General features: G+C 32.0%; 1 protein-coding gene across 1 annotated transcript; it reads right to left on the reverse strand.

The window, feature by feature from the left end:
* Positions 1-2246: 2246 nt before the first annotated feature.
* Positions 2247-6220, reverse strand: LOC125202708 (UDP-rhamnose/UDP-galactose transporter 6-like). The gene is made up of 6 exons (XM_048101154.2): positions 5984-6220; positions 5025-5272; positions 4306-4490; positions 3614-3814; positions 3127-3288; positions 2247-2950 (listed from the first exon to the last, which is right to left on the reverse strand). The coding sequence occupies exons 2-6, from the start codon at positions 5152-5154 to the stop codon at positions 2621-2623; spliced, it is 1008 nt and encodes a 335-aa protein (XP_047957111.1). The 5' UTR covers positions 5155-5272; positions 5984-6220; the 3' UTR covers positions 2247-2620.
* Between the last annotated feature and the right edge of the window lie 10833 nt (positions 6221-17053).

Raw genomic sequence — 17053 nt, forward strand, 5'->3', positions numbered from 1 at the left:
CTACCCTAAATACTAAATAAATAGATAGTATTACTAATTTTGGTGAACGAACTAAAATTGACATTAGTTCATCACCCCACGGAAAATCATAATCTTAAGATATGGTAAAATATGAAATTAACCTATCTGAAAATTTATAACATGAATAAGTTTCAAGCCCAAAAATAAAGAAAATAAAAATAGAGAAATGGACATGCCTTTAAATAATTATTTTCTCCCACTTTCGTGGGTTTGCGGTGGAAATATAATACTGTCACCCAAAAATATTTTTATTTGGTGGGGGAGGGGGGGTGCAGACCTTTACAATGTAATGTATAAATATATCAATGTCCTAATCATATAATTAATAAATTAATCAATCGAAATTTGCTTTTTATAATTCCTAAAACTCAATATATACTAAGTTAATTTTTAATGTAATTAAACATAAAATCTATATTTACAACTAGACCCTATATCAAATATAAAATGTAATTAGCCCCAATATTTTAACCTTGTGACATATGATTTTCATAGTCAGAAATTAATTGCGTGTAGTAATTGTATAATGTCTCATAGTAAAAAATCACATATTATAATAATATATATGCTTGTGTTAGAAAAGGTATATACCTCGTGAGTCATAATCCATGAAAGTAACGTTACTTTATTTTATCCAATCTAACATTTTTATCTTTCTCGTGATAACGATGAAAAAAATGTTACGTTACAATGCATATTAACTATATTTCAATCTTTAATTATGTCCGAAGTGAGATAGTATTATTTAATGTTTGGAACAGAAGAAATCTTAGTAAGTATAGTTTCTCGAAGTTTCCTTAATGATGTCATTGAACACGTAATGTTATCCAACACTCAATTGTTTAAGTTATTGCAAGAATTATCATAGTACTATAAATTATTTGATAGATTGTTTTATTAGGCTTCTCAAAACTTTACAAATTAAAAATAATTAAAGTAATATTATAAATAATGTAATCTCTAGTACCCACACCCAAATGTTGCGTGCTAGCTAGGTCGGCTCGGACCTTCCTGACTCCCCCGACCCATGGGTCATATCCACAATCTGTTGTATAGAAGTTACATTTGTTATAAATCAAAATTACATAACAATCGTGAAAATTATCGTTAATATAACCAAAAGTTATTATGATTATACATAAAACAAAGAGAAATCAATTCAGAATCGAGAGTCACGAGATCCTTCCGAGTCCGATCCGGTCCGACAACACACTGTGAGTGAGTCCTCACAGGAGTGTGACTCTATATAAATTTGAGAAAATGATTTCTATTTTGAGCTATACAAGGTATCACAAGTTGTTAAGTTATCGTCCCACCAATAAAGTGACACTTTACAACAATGTATTAACATCAAAAAACATAGTAGTAGAAAAGAATCATCTTTATTTTATTGGGGCCACAAGGCCAAGCTTTTGGAACAATCTGGAATGAAAATGGGTCATGGAATAAAGGGTCGTTTCATTTTTATATAGTTAAAATTTGTCAACTACGTAAAATAAAAAATAAAATCAAAAAAATTTGTGTGTCAATTTATCATTGATAGTTACTCTATTAATTACCAAGTAGGAGTAGCATGAAACACTAATTTAATAGGAAAGAAAATCTAGGACCGTCCAATGCCCACGTGGCGCAACCAAAGCCGTCGATGGTGTCATTGTCGGAGCTGTGTGGGACCCATGCTAACTGAACTAGTGGACAAGTTTTGGTCGGTTTGAAATTTGAAAGCATGACAATATTCTATTTGTATGATGTGATTTAGCACTAAACTAAACTAATTAATTACATTTAAGAAGTAGACTACCCTATGATTCTATGAACATATGATGTGTTGTGATGAGGGTTCAACATTATTTCAAATAATTAAAAACCTTCGAATGCAAAAATATTTTGGGCTTTCTTGGAAGAAGATTGTGAATATGAAAAATGGGTTCAAATTAAATCCCAAGCCTACCCCTTTTAATTATAGAAAACCAATTCATAGCCCAAAAAAACTAAAAGAATTAAATAGAAAAGATATTCTTCCACTCTTGGAGCTATGAAAGGAGACTAAACAATTATGTGTAAAAATAATGTAATCAATATAAAGTATGAAGGTTTCGAGAAAAATGTCCTACAAGTAATTTTGCATAATTTATCATAGTTTTGGTATTAATTAAGGGTAGAATTGAAACATTGATAATAATTTGAGATGTAGTAGTATTCGACTCTGTAAATATATCAGCATATTTAAAAAGCAATCAACAATTCTCAAAATACAATAAAAGGGGCAAAAAATCTCTCTTGGTTTCTTACACATTACAACGTGAAACTCATACAAATTTTACATGAAAACATAATGCACAATAGGCCTTACAACACCAGTAAAATAATCACCCCTTCTGATATAAACGACACTATAAATTATGAGGAATTAATGTCACTATTTATCAGAAATACAAAATTTCCTGTTCTTGTTTAATCCTCAGTTGTGCTTTTGTATGAGCAGACTCTACTAAGGACCAATTTTGGAGTTTCCACTGTATCTAGAGTCAGACCATAAAAGAATCGCGGAGTGAGCTAACCTTTTTTCGTGTGCTAACATGTAGACTGTTCGAGAGCCTTACACCTTTTCATCGGCTTCAGAAGATTCTGGCGACCCTCCGTGCTTCTGCTGACCGTTTCTAGGCATTGAGTGGCTGCGTCGTTCTTTGCCACCGGGTTTTGATGAGGCATTGCCATACCAGACCATCCCAATGACGGCAATGATCATGCCAACCACCACTTGTATGTTCAGACCCTCTTTCCCGAAGAATAGGAAGCCGAGGATCAGCACAAGGATAGTCTTCATGTGGCCGAGGACTTGGAAGGAAACGGCAGTAAATCTGCCTATGCAGATGAACTGGCTGAGATTCGTTCCCACTGCAATAGAACATGACAGGATCAAGAACACCTGAAAAGGAAAATATTAAGGTTATATTGTATGTTGACTCAGTTTGGCAATGTTTTACAGCCTTCACCACCCTGAGGCGAAGTGATCCAGACATGCAACAATTTTCATGGCAAGTTGGTAGGGAAAATTGACAACAATAAAGAACAACAAATGGACAAGGCTGTGGGGATACTTACGAGAGATGGAAGATGAAATTGAAACTCATCAATTCTCTTGCTTGTCAACCAATAGTCTAGAAACGGGCCTAACAACAATAGTGATCCAGCCTGGGCTGGGGCCGTGTGGCCCAGTAGATTGAAGGAAGTAAGGGAATACTTCCTTTGGAGGTAATGAACATACTGCAAATACAAATCACAATCATATAATTGTCAAATAATGCATACAAAAAGAGCACAAAATAGTTATCGGGTATCGGCACAGACAGAGATTGACATTCTGTAAAACTGGAAGCATATTATAGCACTCAAGGGCATATTTCACTCGACATGTAACTCACTACAATTTAAGAGTAAAGTATAACTGTTGCAGTAGAATGTGACGATTTCACAAACCAAGTATACGTAGGTAGTCACTTTCTTGCTCAAATCCATACATCTAAGAAGAAATATGATACTACTTAGAAAGAAAGTATGGCATTACGATAGTGAATAAAGTGAAACTTACATACTGTTGCAGTGCTGTACTCCAGACTGCAATAAATGCAGCAGCAAATCCTTTGGCATTAACACTCACATCAGTAACTGTGCAGACTGCAACACCCAGGAGAACAATCAAGATGCTGAGCTTTGTGTCTCTTGAATACCGGATCTTGTCAAACACGACTTCCAACAAGCAGGAGACAGGTATCATAGTCAGTTTTGCGATCTGAAAGTATGCAAGAGAAGCAAGAATTATTGATCTAGTGAATGATAAATTTTCACTAAGGATGAACGGCGAACATATTCACGTCCATATAATCCACAGATACACCCGAACTACTAGGTACCCAAATTATTTTTAATAGCAAAACATTAAAATACCCCAAATTCATCTCCTCTCCCTTTTCAACTCCACAGCCCACCATCATCAGATTCATCACTCCTACTCTGCCATCCACCATCCCTTTGACCCAAACAACCCAATAGCTGGATCAATTTTGTCTCATAATGAGAACATTGAGAAGAAAAACAAATACACTAAGATCACCCAACCGCCACCAGAAACAGGTGCAGATTGCGGCCAGAATCAAGAGATGAATTCAGGGTAATTTAGTCATTAGCATCAAAATTATAACTATAAAATTGGTCAGGGTGTATTCATAAATCTTAAGGACAAATATACACACCCATGAAAGAATTTCATCAATAAATAAATACCTGGTAGAATCCCACTGAATTCCACATTAAGCTGACATTCATCCCAACAATGGAAAAATTTGCAAAGAAGATAAACTTAAGAAGCTCCGAGTACGGTAGATGAGAAGGTTGAATGTAACCTAACCATCTTAGAACAACCGTCATCAAGGTTGTGGTAGCAAAATGCAAACCAGTTAAAGTTGTTGCTGCACAAGTGGAACTAGTTAAGTACCTTGCATTATAATGGAACCACAATAAACAGAAACTGAAAAGTTGAAGCATTTTCCATAAAATTCACCATTAAAACCAGAAAATATCATTGTTATAGTTCAGCTAGGCTACCTCCTTGTTTTAATTCGTGGCGAAAACATAGTTGCTATCTGTTTATCACTTGTTTCTTCATAGAGAGTGCAATTTTTGTTTGAAATTATCAAGATGAATAACATTGTCTATAACTTCTAAACTAGAGACAAAAGTAGCTTCGGAGCAGGACTATTAATAAAATTCAGTAGCAAGAAGGAACATTCCTCTTCCTTTTTACACCCAAGGAATCCACAGAAGTTAATAATCGAAATCATACATCATTATCCTAAGAACATAAGCTACAGAAATCACTAACAAATGTTCATGAGAATATGCATGTCTCAAGCGATAGTTAAATTTTGATCACGAATGTGCATGCTAAGCCCAACCAATGCAAAATGGAAATAATTGCTCTTGATAAATGACTGAAATTATACCAAAGCTGAAGCCGTAAGTAGCCATTAGTGCTTTGTTGACGATTATGATCCCAACTGAAGTGACTACATTGAACATCCATGCTGCTGCATCAACTGCAGCCTTCTTATCAGCTTTGCTTGTTGATGGCATCTTGTTTTCTTTTATATTTCCCTTCTTCGTGTCGCAAGGGGCCGATATTTACCCTGATAGGACCATAAAGTAGCAACAAGACCACCGCATCCAACCAAAGATCTTTCCACTAAATATCCTGTATGGTCACTGTTTCAGTCAGAAGGTCTAAGCCAACTATTAAACATTTCATTGATATAATTACCCCAATGTAAAAGCTGCAACAAATTAAACAGATTCAGCATAAATAAATCTCAGAAAACAATTTTCTGAGCTAAAAAACAGCTATAGAATAAGTACCCAGTTGGACACATTTTCTACTACTACTATAGTGTATCAATGAAAAAATATATATATAGCCATGGTTGTATGCAGCAGTTTTTAATTCCATACTTGATCAATCTAGAAATTTATAAGACAATAATGGAACAGAATTTTAAAAAAAAATCCAAATCTTAGTGATGAAAAAGTATTTATCACATAAATCAGATCACCAAATCAATCGCCATCTAAAACTCCAAACTGGTAACACAATCCTAAATCGATTAGCAAATCAAGAAGAATTTAAACTCTCATCTTCAACACAGATGCCTAGATTCACATATGAAGCACAAAACATCAACCATTTTCCGCAATTCAAATTCATTCAAATGCCACCACCATCAGATCTAACGTCCCAATCCCAAAACCCTTAAATTCTCCCAGATCGCATTCAGTCCCGCAAAAACACGCCAAAATCACAGATCTAACATCAAATTCAGCTGAAACGGAAGCAAAATCCAACTCCGCATCACTTGAAAAATCACCACGGATCAAAATGCAGTTAAAAAAATTGGAAAACTAAATTTACCCCTTTGGAATTCTGCAACGGAATTAGAAGGGCGAAATTGAGCTCTCCACCAGATCCTCACGACTCTTGAATTAATAATGGGCGAACGTGTTTGCATGTGATGTATATATGCAAGTGTACGTATAGGTGTATGTAACTGCGTGTTGATGAGAGTAGAAATCGAGCCAAGTACAGAGTGAATGAATGTTAATTTGGGGGAAAATGAGATTTGTGTTTTTAGGGTTTGACCACTGAATTATATGAACATGTAAATGCAAGTTAAACACATCTTTTTCTTCTCTACTCCAAAAATCATGCTAATTAAATTAATAATATTCCAGATCTGTTAAGTTAATATTCAATTTCTTTAAAAATGATTCAATTTCATTCCATTCATGAAAATTGGATCACAATTTACTTTTTCGGCCATCTACAAATACTTTCAAAATACTATTATACGGAAAACATAACTCTCAAATTCGACGATGAATCTAATATTACGTGTAACAAAATTAAGAGATTGGTGGTATAAGAAAAGCATTTATTTTGTCAACTAAATTAATTATGGCACCTGAAATGTCACTCTCAAAGTAGTAATGTAATTTATGAATTGGGTTTTAAATTTATGAATGAGATTTTCTTTCTCAATATGATCAATTAGGTTCAAATACTTTGACTTAATTACACATATTCCTTTTAGGCTGTGAAATTTAAGCCAATAACGAGTATTCGATGCATTAGATATTTATGGAGTTCGGCTAATATTTGAAATTTCAAATTTAAGTTACTTATTACTCCCTCCGTCCCACAAAGATTGTCCCATTTTTCCATTTTCGTCCGTCCCACAAAGTTTGTCCCATTTCCTTTTTACCATTTTTGGTAGTGGACTCCATATTCCACTAACTTATTCCTACTCACATTTTATTATAAAACTAATACTTTAAAAGTAGGACCCAAATCCCACCAACTTTTTCAACTCACTTTTCATTACATTTCTTAAAACTCGTGCCAGGTCAAAGTGGGACTATCTTTGTGGGACGGAGGGAGTAATTACCAAAGGAATAAAATTAAACTCAAAGTCTAAGCAATTGGAAGATCGTGTGAAATCATACAAGTAGTATTTTTTACTCAAAGGAATAAAATTAACTCAAAGTCTATAATCTTAAAATCATACAAATGTTGTATGGAAATATATTTGGAGATATATATTTTTTAGATATAACATTTATTAGTCCAATTCTCACTTAATTTGATTTATTCACTTAATATGTTTATCAGCTGATCAACCACTTATATCCTATCTATGTATATATAAATATCGTTGTTGGTAAATTTCCATTTATAATTAAGAAAATAATTACTTATAAATATAAACGATTCTGTAATATAACAACTTAAGCTAAAGTCTTATTAATTGCAAAACTTTTATTATACTTATTTCTTTAAATCGGTCATTTACCTTTTTCTTAAGAAATAATTTAATGTTATTGTTATACGCAATAAATAAGGAAACTATTTAATGTAATTAGGTGAGTTGAACCGTAATTAGACCACTAAGTGACCACTAACTGCTTTGGTTTTGACCATTAATCCGATTATAAATGCATCAAATCAATATACTACTACTATTATTGATTTGATTATGTGCCAAACTAGTAATCAATTTATTTCAACTCCCATTTCAGAAATTGAGTAATTTTGAAATAATTTTATTTTTTAAAATTATCATATCTTTATTGAAAGAATTTAGATATTATATATGTAGTCGCGCGATATAAATATGTAGATTGATTATTCTGCGAATTTTTTTTCTTTTAAATAGTAAATACTATAATGTGTTTAGCAAATTTATGATATGATGTGATCTTATATCATAAAAACACATAGAATGAATTTAAAACTTTTTCTATATTACGTTAACTCCCTGAAATAATGCAACATTTATCTTGATATACAATTTTCACATAACTTTCCAACAGATCTGTATGTATAAATTAAAAATATGATATGTCATACAACTTTCGAAACGTTAAAATCACAGCAATGATTTCATGGTGATTTAATTATTGGAACAATTACATGTTTAGTCAAATTTTGATTTGTGTGTCTTTTAAATTTCAAACAAATCACAATCTTTAAAAATTCATAATTTGCTCGTATAGATGAATAGTGTCGCAAACGTGTATTATTGTGAGTCGTGACTATCCAGATGTCTGAATAATGCTATTTTGGGACTGAAAACTAAAAACTGAATAAAAATAAAATAAATTTAGTTAGATGAGACAATCGGAAATTTTGAAAGTCGATGATTCGTCGTTTAAATTTTAAAGGGTTATTGGCATCTAATATCATAAAACTTTCAAAAAGTTGGATTTTTCCACGAACTTTAAAATTGACAAATAATATCACGAACTTTACCCCGTGTTTATTTTTTTCCACGAATAAAAAAATTCATGTTATTTTAATAGATTGAAAAACAATTTTGGAGGGTGTGCTTTAAGAAAAACTATCTTCAAAAATTGAAAAACTTGAAACTTTCAAAATTGTTGTCGAGAAATTACGAAAAAAAATCGGTATCATAATATTATTTTTGGGAATTTTTTCATTAGTGGGAAAAAACAAACACGGGGTAAAGTTCGTGATATTATTTGCCAATTTTAAAGTTCGGGGAAAAATCCAACTTTTTGAAAGTTTCATGATATTAGATGTCAATATCCCAATTTTAAAATACGCTAGACAAACTCATTTCATAATTAAATAGGCAATTAACCATTTCTACAATTCGAATAACATCCATAAAATAAAATAAAAACAACTCATAAATCTGCATAATCTGAAGGGTGATAAGGAGAGAACATTTCAGAAAAAAACCAATTCTTCCTCATTGGATTGTTCCCTATATCTCTACATATCTTATCGTTGCAATGCAGCTGCAGCATCACACCAACGCAAGCCCTCTTGTAGTTTTCGCGGCTGTAGCAATGCGCGTTCGCCTCCCATCTCCTCACGTTCGCCTCCATCTCCACCACCGGAGGCAGCCGGAACTTCCTCGCTAGGAAATGCGCCAGCCACTTGCTCCTCATCTCGAACGTGAACAATGTTGCCGGGCTCTTCGAGTATCCTAGGATCGCGAGCTGCGGGATCCTAGGATGTATGCATTCCCTGTTACAAAATGTCTGTAGTGACATAATTTTTGAAGAATTGTCCTAAATAAAATCGTGACATCTTGTGACAGGTAACTATGTCACATTTGAACAAATTAGATAAATACAATATAAGTTCATTGTATTTTTAAGTTTGGGCTATAGTTCAATAGCGGTCCGGCCCATAAAAATAGGCCCAAAAACATGTAACAATGCCAAATCGGTTGGTTACCTATAAAAGGGAGCTGAGGATCCAGTGATGCCAAAAACAGTTGCTGGTTTTTGTAATTTAAATTAGAATATAATTCATAATAGAAATATTTTGAAATAAATAGAATACGTTAAAAATAAATAGAATCTAATACTTTTGAAATTCTAGAATCTAAGATGTGTTCGGTTTCCAAGATAAAATAATACAAGATACAATCTAGGATTGAGTTGTGAGATTATTTTAGTCAAAGGGGGTTAGCTATGACTAATTATCCCATGATTATCCATCTAGGATTGAGTTGTGAGGTTAAATCTCATGAACCAAACGCACTACAAATTTAATCCCGAATACAATCTTGCAAACCGAACACCCCCTAACAGTACAAAAATAGTAGTGAAATAAGTTGTGAGATTATTTAGTTGGACGGGTTTGTTAAAATATGATCCATAATGTCTTCTCAATGTCTCCCATGTCGATCAATATCTTCAAAGTATTCACTGTTGAATTTGGAATAAGTCCATAATAAAGAGGTAAAAAAATACTCCTTTTAACAAATACTACTATGAAGAAAATCATGTATGCATACAGAGAAAAATACTAGTGAAAGTCTCAACTGCATTTCAGATTCTTTTGGCACTGACTACATGAACTCATTCTGTACTCGAGCTGTAAGTTGTATCCTTCGATTCCAATAAAATAATACTATCAACCTTATGCCCATTATTAAAACTCACAAGCAAACGGACATTGTTATATGATCAATTCTAGTTAGTGGATACTACTATACTAATATAGGGGGCACATAGTAAAATGCATGTGACATGTGATATGCATCAGAAATAAATTAGTGAAATCGAGATTTTTTTGTTAATATTGATAGAAAAATTAAACAATCCCTAAAAATATTCAAGTTTTCCTAGTTATTAGTGAATCTGTTGTTTCAAGAGCAATCAGAAAGGAGTAATAGAGAGACTTTTATACAATTGGGAAGAAAATACACACAACAAAATAAAGGAGTAAGAGACTTTGTATACAATTGGGAAGAAAATACACACAACAAACTATCTTTGGGAATCATATAATTAAATCAAACATGTTTTCCAATAAAATGCACTAAAAGAATCAAGAAAAGGGCATACTACATTAAATAATGCACTTTTATTTGAAATCATCTCAGAATTTGCAGTTGTTATTCATGATAACATAAACATTTCTTCTTTTGAACTTTACTTTATCATATACTCCCTCCGTTCCATAGTAATGAAGGCAAAACTTTTCGGCATGGAGATTAAGAAAAATTGTGTTAGGTGAGTTATGTAAAGAGAGAATAAAGTGGAAAATGAAAAAGGTAGAGAGATGGAGATAGAAAAAAGTAAGAGAGAGTAAAGTAGGTGTGGAAAAATGTGTTGACTTTCACTAAAAAGGGAAATGACTCTATTACTATGGAACGGACGGAAATGGAAAAACGCCCCTATTACTATGGAACGAAGGGAGTACTTAACTACCCACTCAAAATCATATGCCATTCAAGATGTTCAGAGAGTAATATTTATGAAAAATTTACGGTCAAAACGCTAGAAATTTTAACTAATCAAGAATTATGCGTTTACAAACTTATTTCAAATGGGGTCCATGTTTCAACAGTGTACAAATTTTAGAGCTCAGAATATCTTGGATGAAGTTAGAATTAAACAACACATTTAACTTTCACATTTCAACAACCTATTTTTTTTCATAAAAGAGGCCTATGTTTTGTATGCGACTATACTTTTTCATGTCTATCTCTCTCTTCTCTCATACACTCAAACACACACGCACACAAAAAAAAACACAAAGCGACGCGTTTCTTTTTCGTACACGTTTAGGAAAAATGATACTATAAAATTATTAGAGTGGAGAAAGCTAAAAGCAAGAGAGAGAATAATATAAATAAGACTGGAACATATAAATGTTTGGAACGCGCCTCCCTCCCACAGCCGCGGCTCAGCTATAGTGGATGCTCAAGTTGTATAAATGTTTGGAATATACGTTTCAAAATGAATCAGCTATATATATCTCATCAATCATAAAATTAAGCTGAACAAATTAAGATCTATATATCACATCTATATTCAAACTAAGCGAGGTTATAATGAATAGAAAGGCATCAAACAAAGCATGTAAAGGAATTTATGAAAAACTATTAAAGTGAATAATATTTATGTCTATAATATTTAGACTCCCCACAGCAATTAGTCGGAATACCACTTATTCTCTATCTCATACTTGTGCAACTCAGCCCGTCCACTAAAACTAGAACCCGTGTCATAATGGACGAAGGGAGCGTGTCGAAAATCATGACGTGCACGAGCTAATGTCACTTGGTCACAGGACATGACAGTTAGTTTCTTGAGAGCTTTAGCATTATTGATGACGTCCAAAGCCAATTTACGTTGCCAAGAAGAGCCAAAATATCCCGTGATTTCCAAATACTTTACGGGCAATTTTACCCCCGGTTGTCGTTCCAAATATCCTGGTATGAATTTTTGACGTCGACACCCACTACACTCTGCAGTAGCAGCAGGTTGATCAATGCCCATCACTTCCCTACACCCCTCACACATTGCTTGTTGATCAATAATGTCCACTTCCCTACACTCTTCACACATTGCAGGTTGATCCATGTCCATCCATTCCCCACCTCCTCACACATTGCATGCATCACTTCCCTTGTCTCATGCATAAACTGCAACACAAATTGAAAAAAATGCATCAAACAACGTAATGACTGCCCCAAATTAAAATTGATGTTTAAGTTAATGGATACCTTTATCACAAGTTTTTCCAATGAACCACATGCTTCAATCAAACGGCGCACATAGCGTTGAAAAGGCCCCTCATAAAAAAGATAATCTTTCGTCTCAATCACCAACTCTAGATGTTTTATACTTACAAGATCAACCCACAACAACTCATGATGATCAAGATCCATCTGCAAATTAAATTCACATTTATAAATATTTGCTATAGCCTATATATATGAAGTATATAAAGAGAAAAAAGAGACTGAAGAAAAGTTATTACCCGAGACATATGAGAATGAGACTCAAATGTAGTTGACAGGCATAGTAGTTGTAGTTGGTCGCGTACGCAAGATGGAATTTTGACAAGGAGCTCAGCAAGCATGTGTAAATTAAAACTTTCTTCAAAATTGAGTTTGGTAAGCTTCGGAATATTACTAAGTTGGACGGCACATCCAATTCCCAAATCATATAACGTCAAGGAAATAAGGTTTGTTGCATCGCCAATCACAATGGATTCAACGTACCGAGCACATGATAAGGTTACGTGCTTTAGTTTTGTGTGCCCAACAATTGAGACATTTTTCAAGTTGGTACATGCTCCAATTCTCAAGCATTCAAGAGCACAGCAATTGGTAACCAAAAGCTCAAAATCTTGATCAGTCATTTCAATTATACTCCCTAGATAGATGTAAATCTTTAAGGCATTTAATACCATTTGTAATTGGAAGTCTAAGAATTGGACCCTTATTATTAAAACAACCACGTAAACAAATTATTTCAGCTTCCTTACTTAGGGCAAAATTGAACCACCTATCAAAATTGTCACATTTATGAATGAATATGTCCACCACCAACTCTTTTATTTGAGTGCCTCTATGGGAATTCAAGACATGATCAATCATACCTATGTAATTTGACTTTGTGTTAATCGGAAATCTATACTTTGGGAAATTGAGATGGCTCACGTAGGTATGGAGATGTCGCCAACGAGTTGAAAGTATGCAAGTCGAAGTAGCTTCTTTCAAAGTCAGTCGAGATATTATAGATATCAAAATTTTATTAGATAATTTGCTAATTCTATCTTCATGCAACATCTGCAATATTTCACGTATTATAATTACTCTACATCCAATTAAAAACAAGAGCAGAAGATTAAAAAAAAAAAAAAACCATCTGCAATAATTCACCATATTATTGTTACTCTATAATATTTAAAAAAGAATAAGAGAAAAAGAGACGCAAAAAAATCTTCACTAAAAAAACATAAACATCAGTTTGATTGAGTAAAACATACCGTTTGCGTCATAGATTTAGTGTACTCGAAGAAACAATAAAAAGGGGGGAAAACACGACGGCGAAAAGGTGAAAACTCTAAAGAGAGAGCAGATTAATTTTTTTATCGAAATAAATAAATTGGTTATATTAATTGACCTTTTATAGGTATATTAGATCGATCCTTTCCTTTCACAATATGGGAACAAAAAAAAAAATCTTTAATCGAATAAAATAAAATAAAAAAGGTTGTATTAATGGCACCCATTCACAATATGGAAACAAATAAACAACCCTAATCTCAAGGATGAAATATTTATAAAACACAAAAATACTTACCTAATCTAAAAAAGTCCTATATTAGAAACTGATAATTTTAAAAAATAAAGAAGGAATTGATACAATTATTGTATAAATTTTAAATATCGATACAATTAAAGAAGGAATTGATACAATTATTGTATCAATTTTAAATATTGATACAGATAAAGAAGGAATTGATACAATTATTGTATCAATTTTAAATATCGATACAATTAAAGAAGGAATTGATACAATTATTAAATGTCAAAGATAAATTTTAAAAGCTCCTTGATAGAGAAAATATAAGTACAAATAGATTGTGTTAAAATGCAAAATCTAAATATTGTACAAATTTCAAACTATAATTTGAATTATTAAAAAATATTAACGAATGACAAAATATTGATATTCTGTTTACACTGTACTGACATTTTTTAGTTGTTATTATTATTTTGTCTGACTTTTTAATGGTAAAGATTATGCATATGGATAACACGTGGATTATGGACATAATATAATTGGGCTTAGCCCAATCTCGAACTTTACAGTGGGCGAGCTAATTCTTTAAAGCCACTTAGGCTTTACGGCCCATTTAATTTATAAACGTGGTTTTAATTTTGACATGCTTATTTCTCCATCTCAAAAAAATTTATTCATCAAAATAATGAGTCAGACTTTGATTATAACTAGCGTTAGCACCCGTGCTATACACGGACTAAATAATTTCCGGCTAATGAATATAAATTATAAATAATTAAAAAAAAATTATCCATCTCTCCTTCACTTAGGCCCATAAAGAGCATTGAACCATTGAATCTATTTGTCTCATCATTGGATCTTGGAAAATACTGTATATTTTTGGATTTAAAAAAAATCATCTCCAATAATGCAGACCCATATTTGGGTGTACTCCTAAAAATTGTAATCCAAACCCAACCCTGTCTATTTTGTAAATGGTATGAGGGAATTAAAGGAAAATAGTTTAACAAAAAAGGAGAAGATGATCGAATACGAAAACAAAAGCAGCGCTTTTAATTTGGTTTAAATTTTGTATTTGTTTATTTATTTAATTAAAGTGGGCCTTAAAAGTTTTGCTAAGTTCGATCTTATTAGGATAGTTTCGTAGTCATGATGTTTAAAAAATAAAAACCATGTTAGTAATTTGGCTTATTTATGTGCTTGGCCATGTCAATGTGAAAGAATTGAGGTGGACGGAAAAATATTTGCCCACAGTTAAAACAGATTATGATAATTAGTTAGTGTTGGACTTCTTAAATTGGTCCTATTGGTAAAATTATTTTAGTGATATTTATTAAATATTGGTCCTAAGCAATGAATATTGTTAAAATATTGATACTATTAATATTTGTTATTTCTACACTGATCAAATTATTTTTGGAAAATTAATACATTTCAAGTAATTACTTTACTAATGATAAAATAAACTAAATCAGAAGTTTGTTCATAGAAAGCGATATTGGTCAGATTTGTTACATACATGAACTTACATTTATTATTTGGGTGTGTGTAGAGGGAGAGAACAAAATATACTATTTAGAACACAAACAAGTAACACATATCAATAACCCCAACTAATTGATTCCCAATATTATTATGGCTATCACACAAAATAGGAAAAAGAAAAAGAAAAGGAATTGTACTACTGCTGATCATGTGCACACACGTATGACCATATTATAGTGTAAATGTTATCAATAATATTAATCTCTCTATTGAATCTTGATTTACCATATTGCTATAGTAATGGATAACGACAATGCATTTTAAATTAATTTAAGGTCCTTTCACATTTTTTTTGAGAATGCAATTATGTACACTTGGTTAAAATAGATGATTGGTTAATGGTCAGTGTTGGATTTCTTAATTTGGTCCTATCAGCATCAATGGATACTGCTAAAATATATTTTTCTTCTACACTGATCGCATCCCGTGAAGAAAGACAAAAATGGAGCTGAGATATAAAATGGGAGATAATGAAAAAAAAAGTGTATTTTAGAAATGTGTAAGTGGAAGAGGTCAGCTTCTCCCTCTCCTAAATGGAAATAAAGCAGCTGTAATTTCTAATCTCTCTCTCCCAGTATTATTATTATAGTATTCCAATTCTTATTAATATTTTAATTTGATAATCAAATTTAAAACTTAAATGAATAAACTAGTAGGAGTACTTTTTTAAGTAATGGGAGAATTGAAGCATCTCCCATGACAGTTTCACCATACGTTATGATTATGAGTATTGGACAATATTATATATAATCTGCACAAAATTGATCATAGTAATGTATCTGAAATTGTAATTTGAGATTACTTATTTACTTATGCAATTGGGTGTATCACTGTATTGTATGGTCAACATATTTGAGCTCATAAGAATTTACTTATATAATTTCTTGTTAGTAATTTTTTTTTAAATTTTTGGAGATAGTTATTATATTTAATTTTTAAAATACAGAAATAAATTGAAGTTGGAATATAATTTTGGTGTTTGATTTGACACCAGTGCTTGATTCATTTGTATTTAGAATAATCTGTGTCAATAAAACTCTAAAAATGTAAAATATATTTACATAAATCGAAGATTGGGTATTAGAGCTCAGATACGATCATCAATTCTTTGTGATGATAATTAATGCTTTGACTGTTTCTACGTGTAAGCTCAAAAATTCAGTGTATTTTTTGCCTATTTTTCTTCCAAAATTTCAGAGAATGAGTAACAATGTATTTTAACCATGGACCATAATTCGTTCTAGACTTCATAGTCTTAAGTGGATAATAATTAATAAAGTCATGCATGTTCTCCATTCCTTTTAGTTACAACATGAAGAGGAGTTCTTGTGACAATGAATAGTCTTTCACTATTCATCACTATTCCTTACTATTCACACCACTCATGAATAGATACACATACACATATATTTACACATATATATATATATATATACTCTCGTGTGCATTGATGTCACTTTCAAGTGCATAGTGCCATCTTTGTCTTTGATCATCATTCATAGTGACTAGATTGGATAAAAGTGAAACCATTTTTTTACTAGTATTTTTCTCACTTGTAGAGAAGAGACTTTGTTATATGTAAATGGACATTTAATATCCATTTGGACTAAACTTGTACACGAACAATTATTTCACCATTTCTCGTATGTTCTTGCACATCAAACTCTTAGATCAATTTTTCTTTCTCACATCAACACTTGATTACTAATACAAAATCAGGAACAAAACATAAAGTATAAAATAATACTTTATTTATTTGACACGTCGAAATATATATATATTTTTTTGTTCTGGGATGTTACACAAATATGGTAAATTCTAAATGTTACTCCAAATGTGGAACGAATTTTTATGG

Source organism: Salvia hispanica, chromosome 2 (genome assembly GCF_029641045.1).
Source record: "Salvia hispanica isolate PSC_SH4W2 chromosome 2, Shi_PSC_v1, whole genome shotgun sequence".
Taxonomy (NCBI): Eukaryota; Viridiplantae; Streptophyta; class Magnoliopsida; order Lamiales; family Lamiaceae; genus Salvia; species Salvia hispanica.

Coding starts and splice junctions, on each gene's coding strand:
- LOC125202708 (XM_048101154.2), bottom strand. CDS start 5,154: ATGCCATCAACAAGCAAAGCTGATAAGAAGGCTGCAGTTGATGCAGCA. Junction 3,815..4,305: donor ATTCAGTGGGATTCTACCAG/GTATTTATTTAT, acceptor GCATACTTTCAG/ATCGCAAAACTGACTATGAT. Junction 3,289..3,613: donor GTACAGCACTGCAACAGTAT/GTAAGTTTCACT, acceptor TTGTATTTGCAG/TATGTTCATTACCTCCAAAG.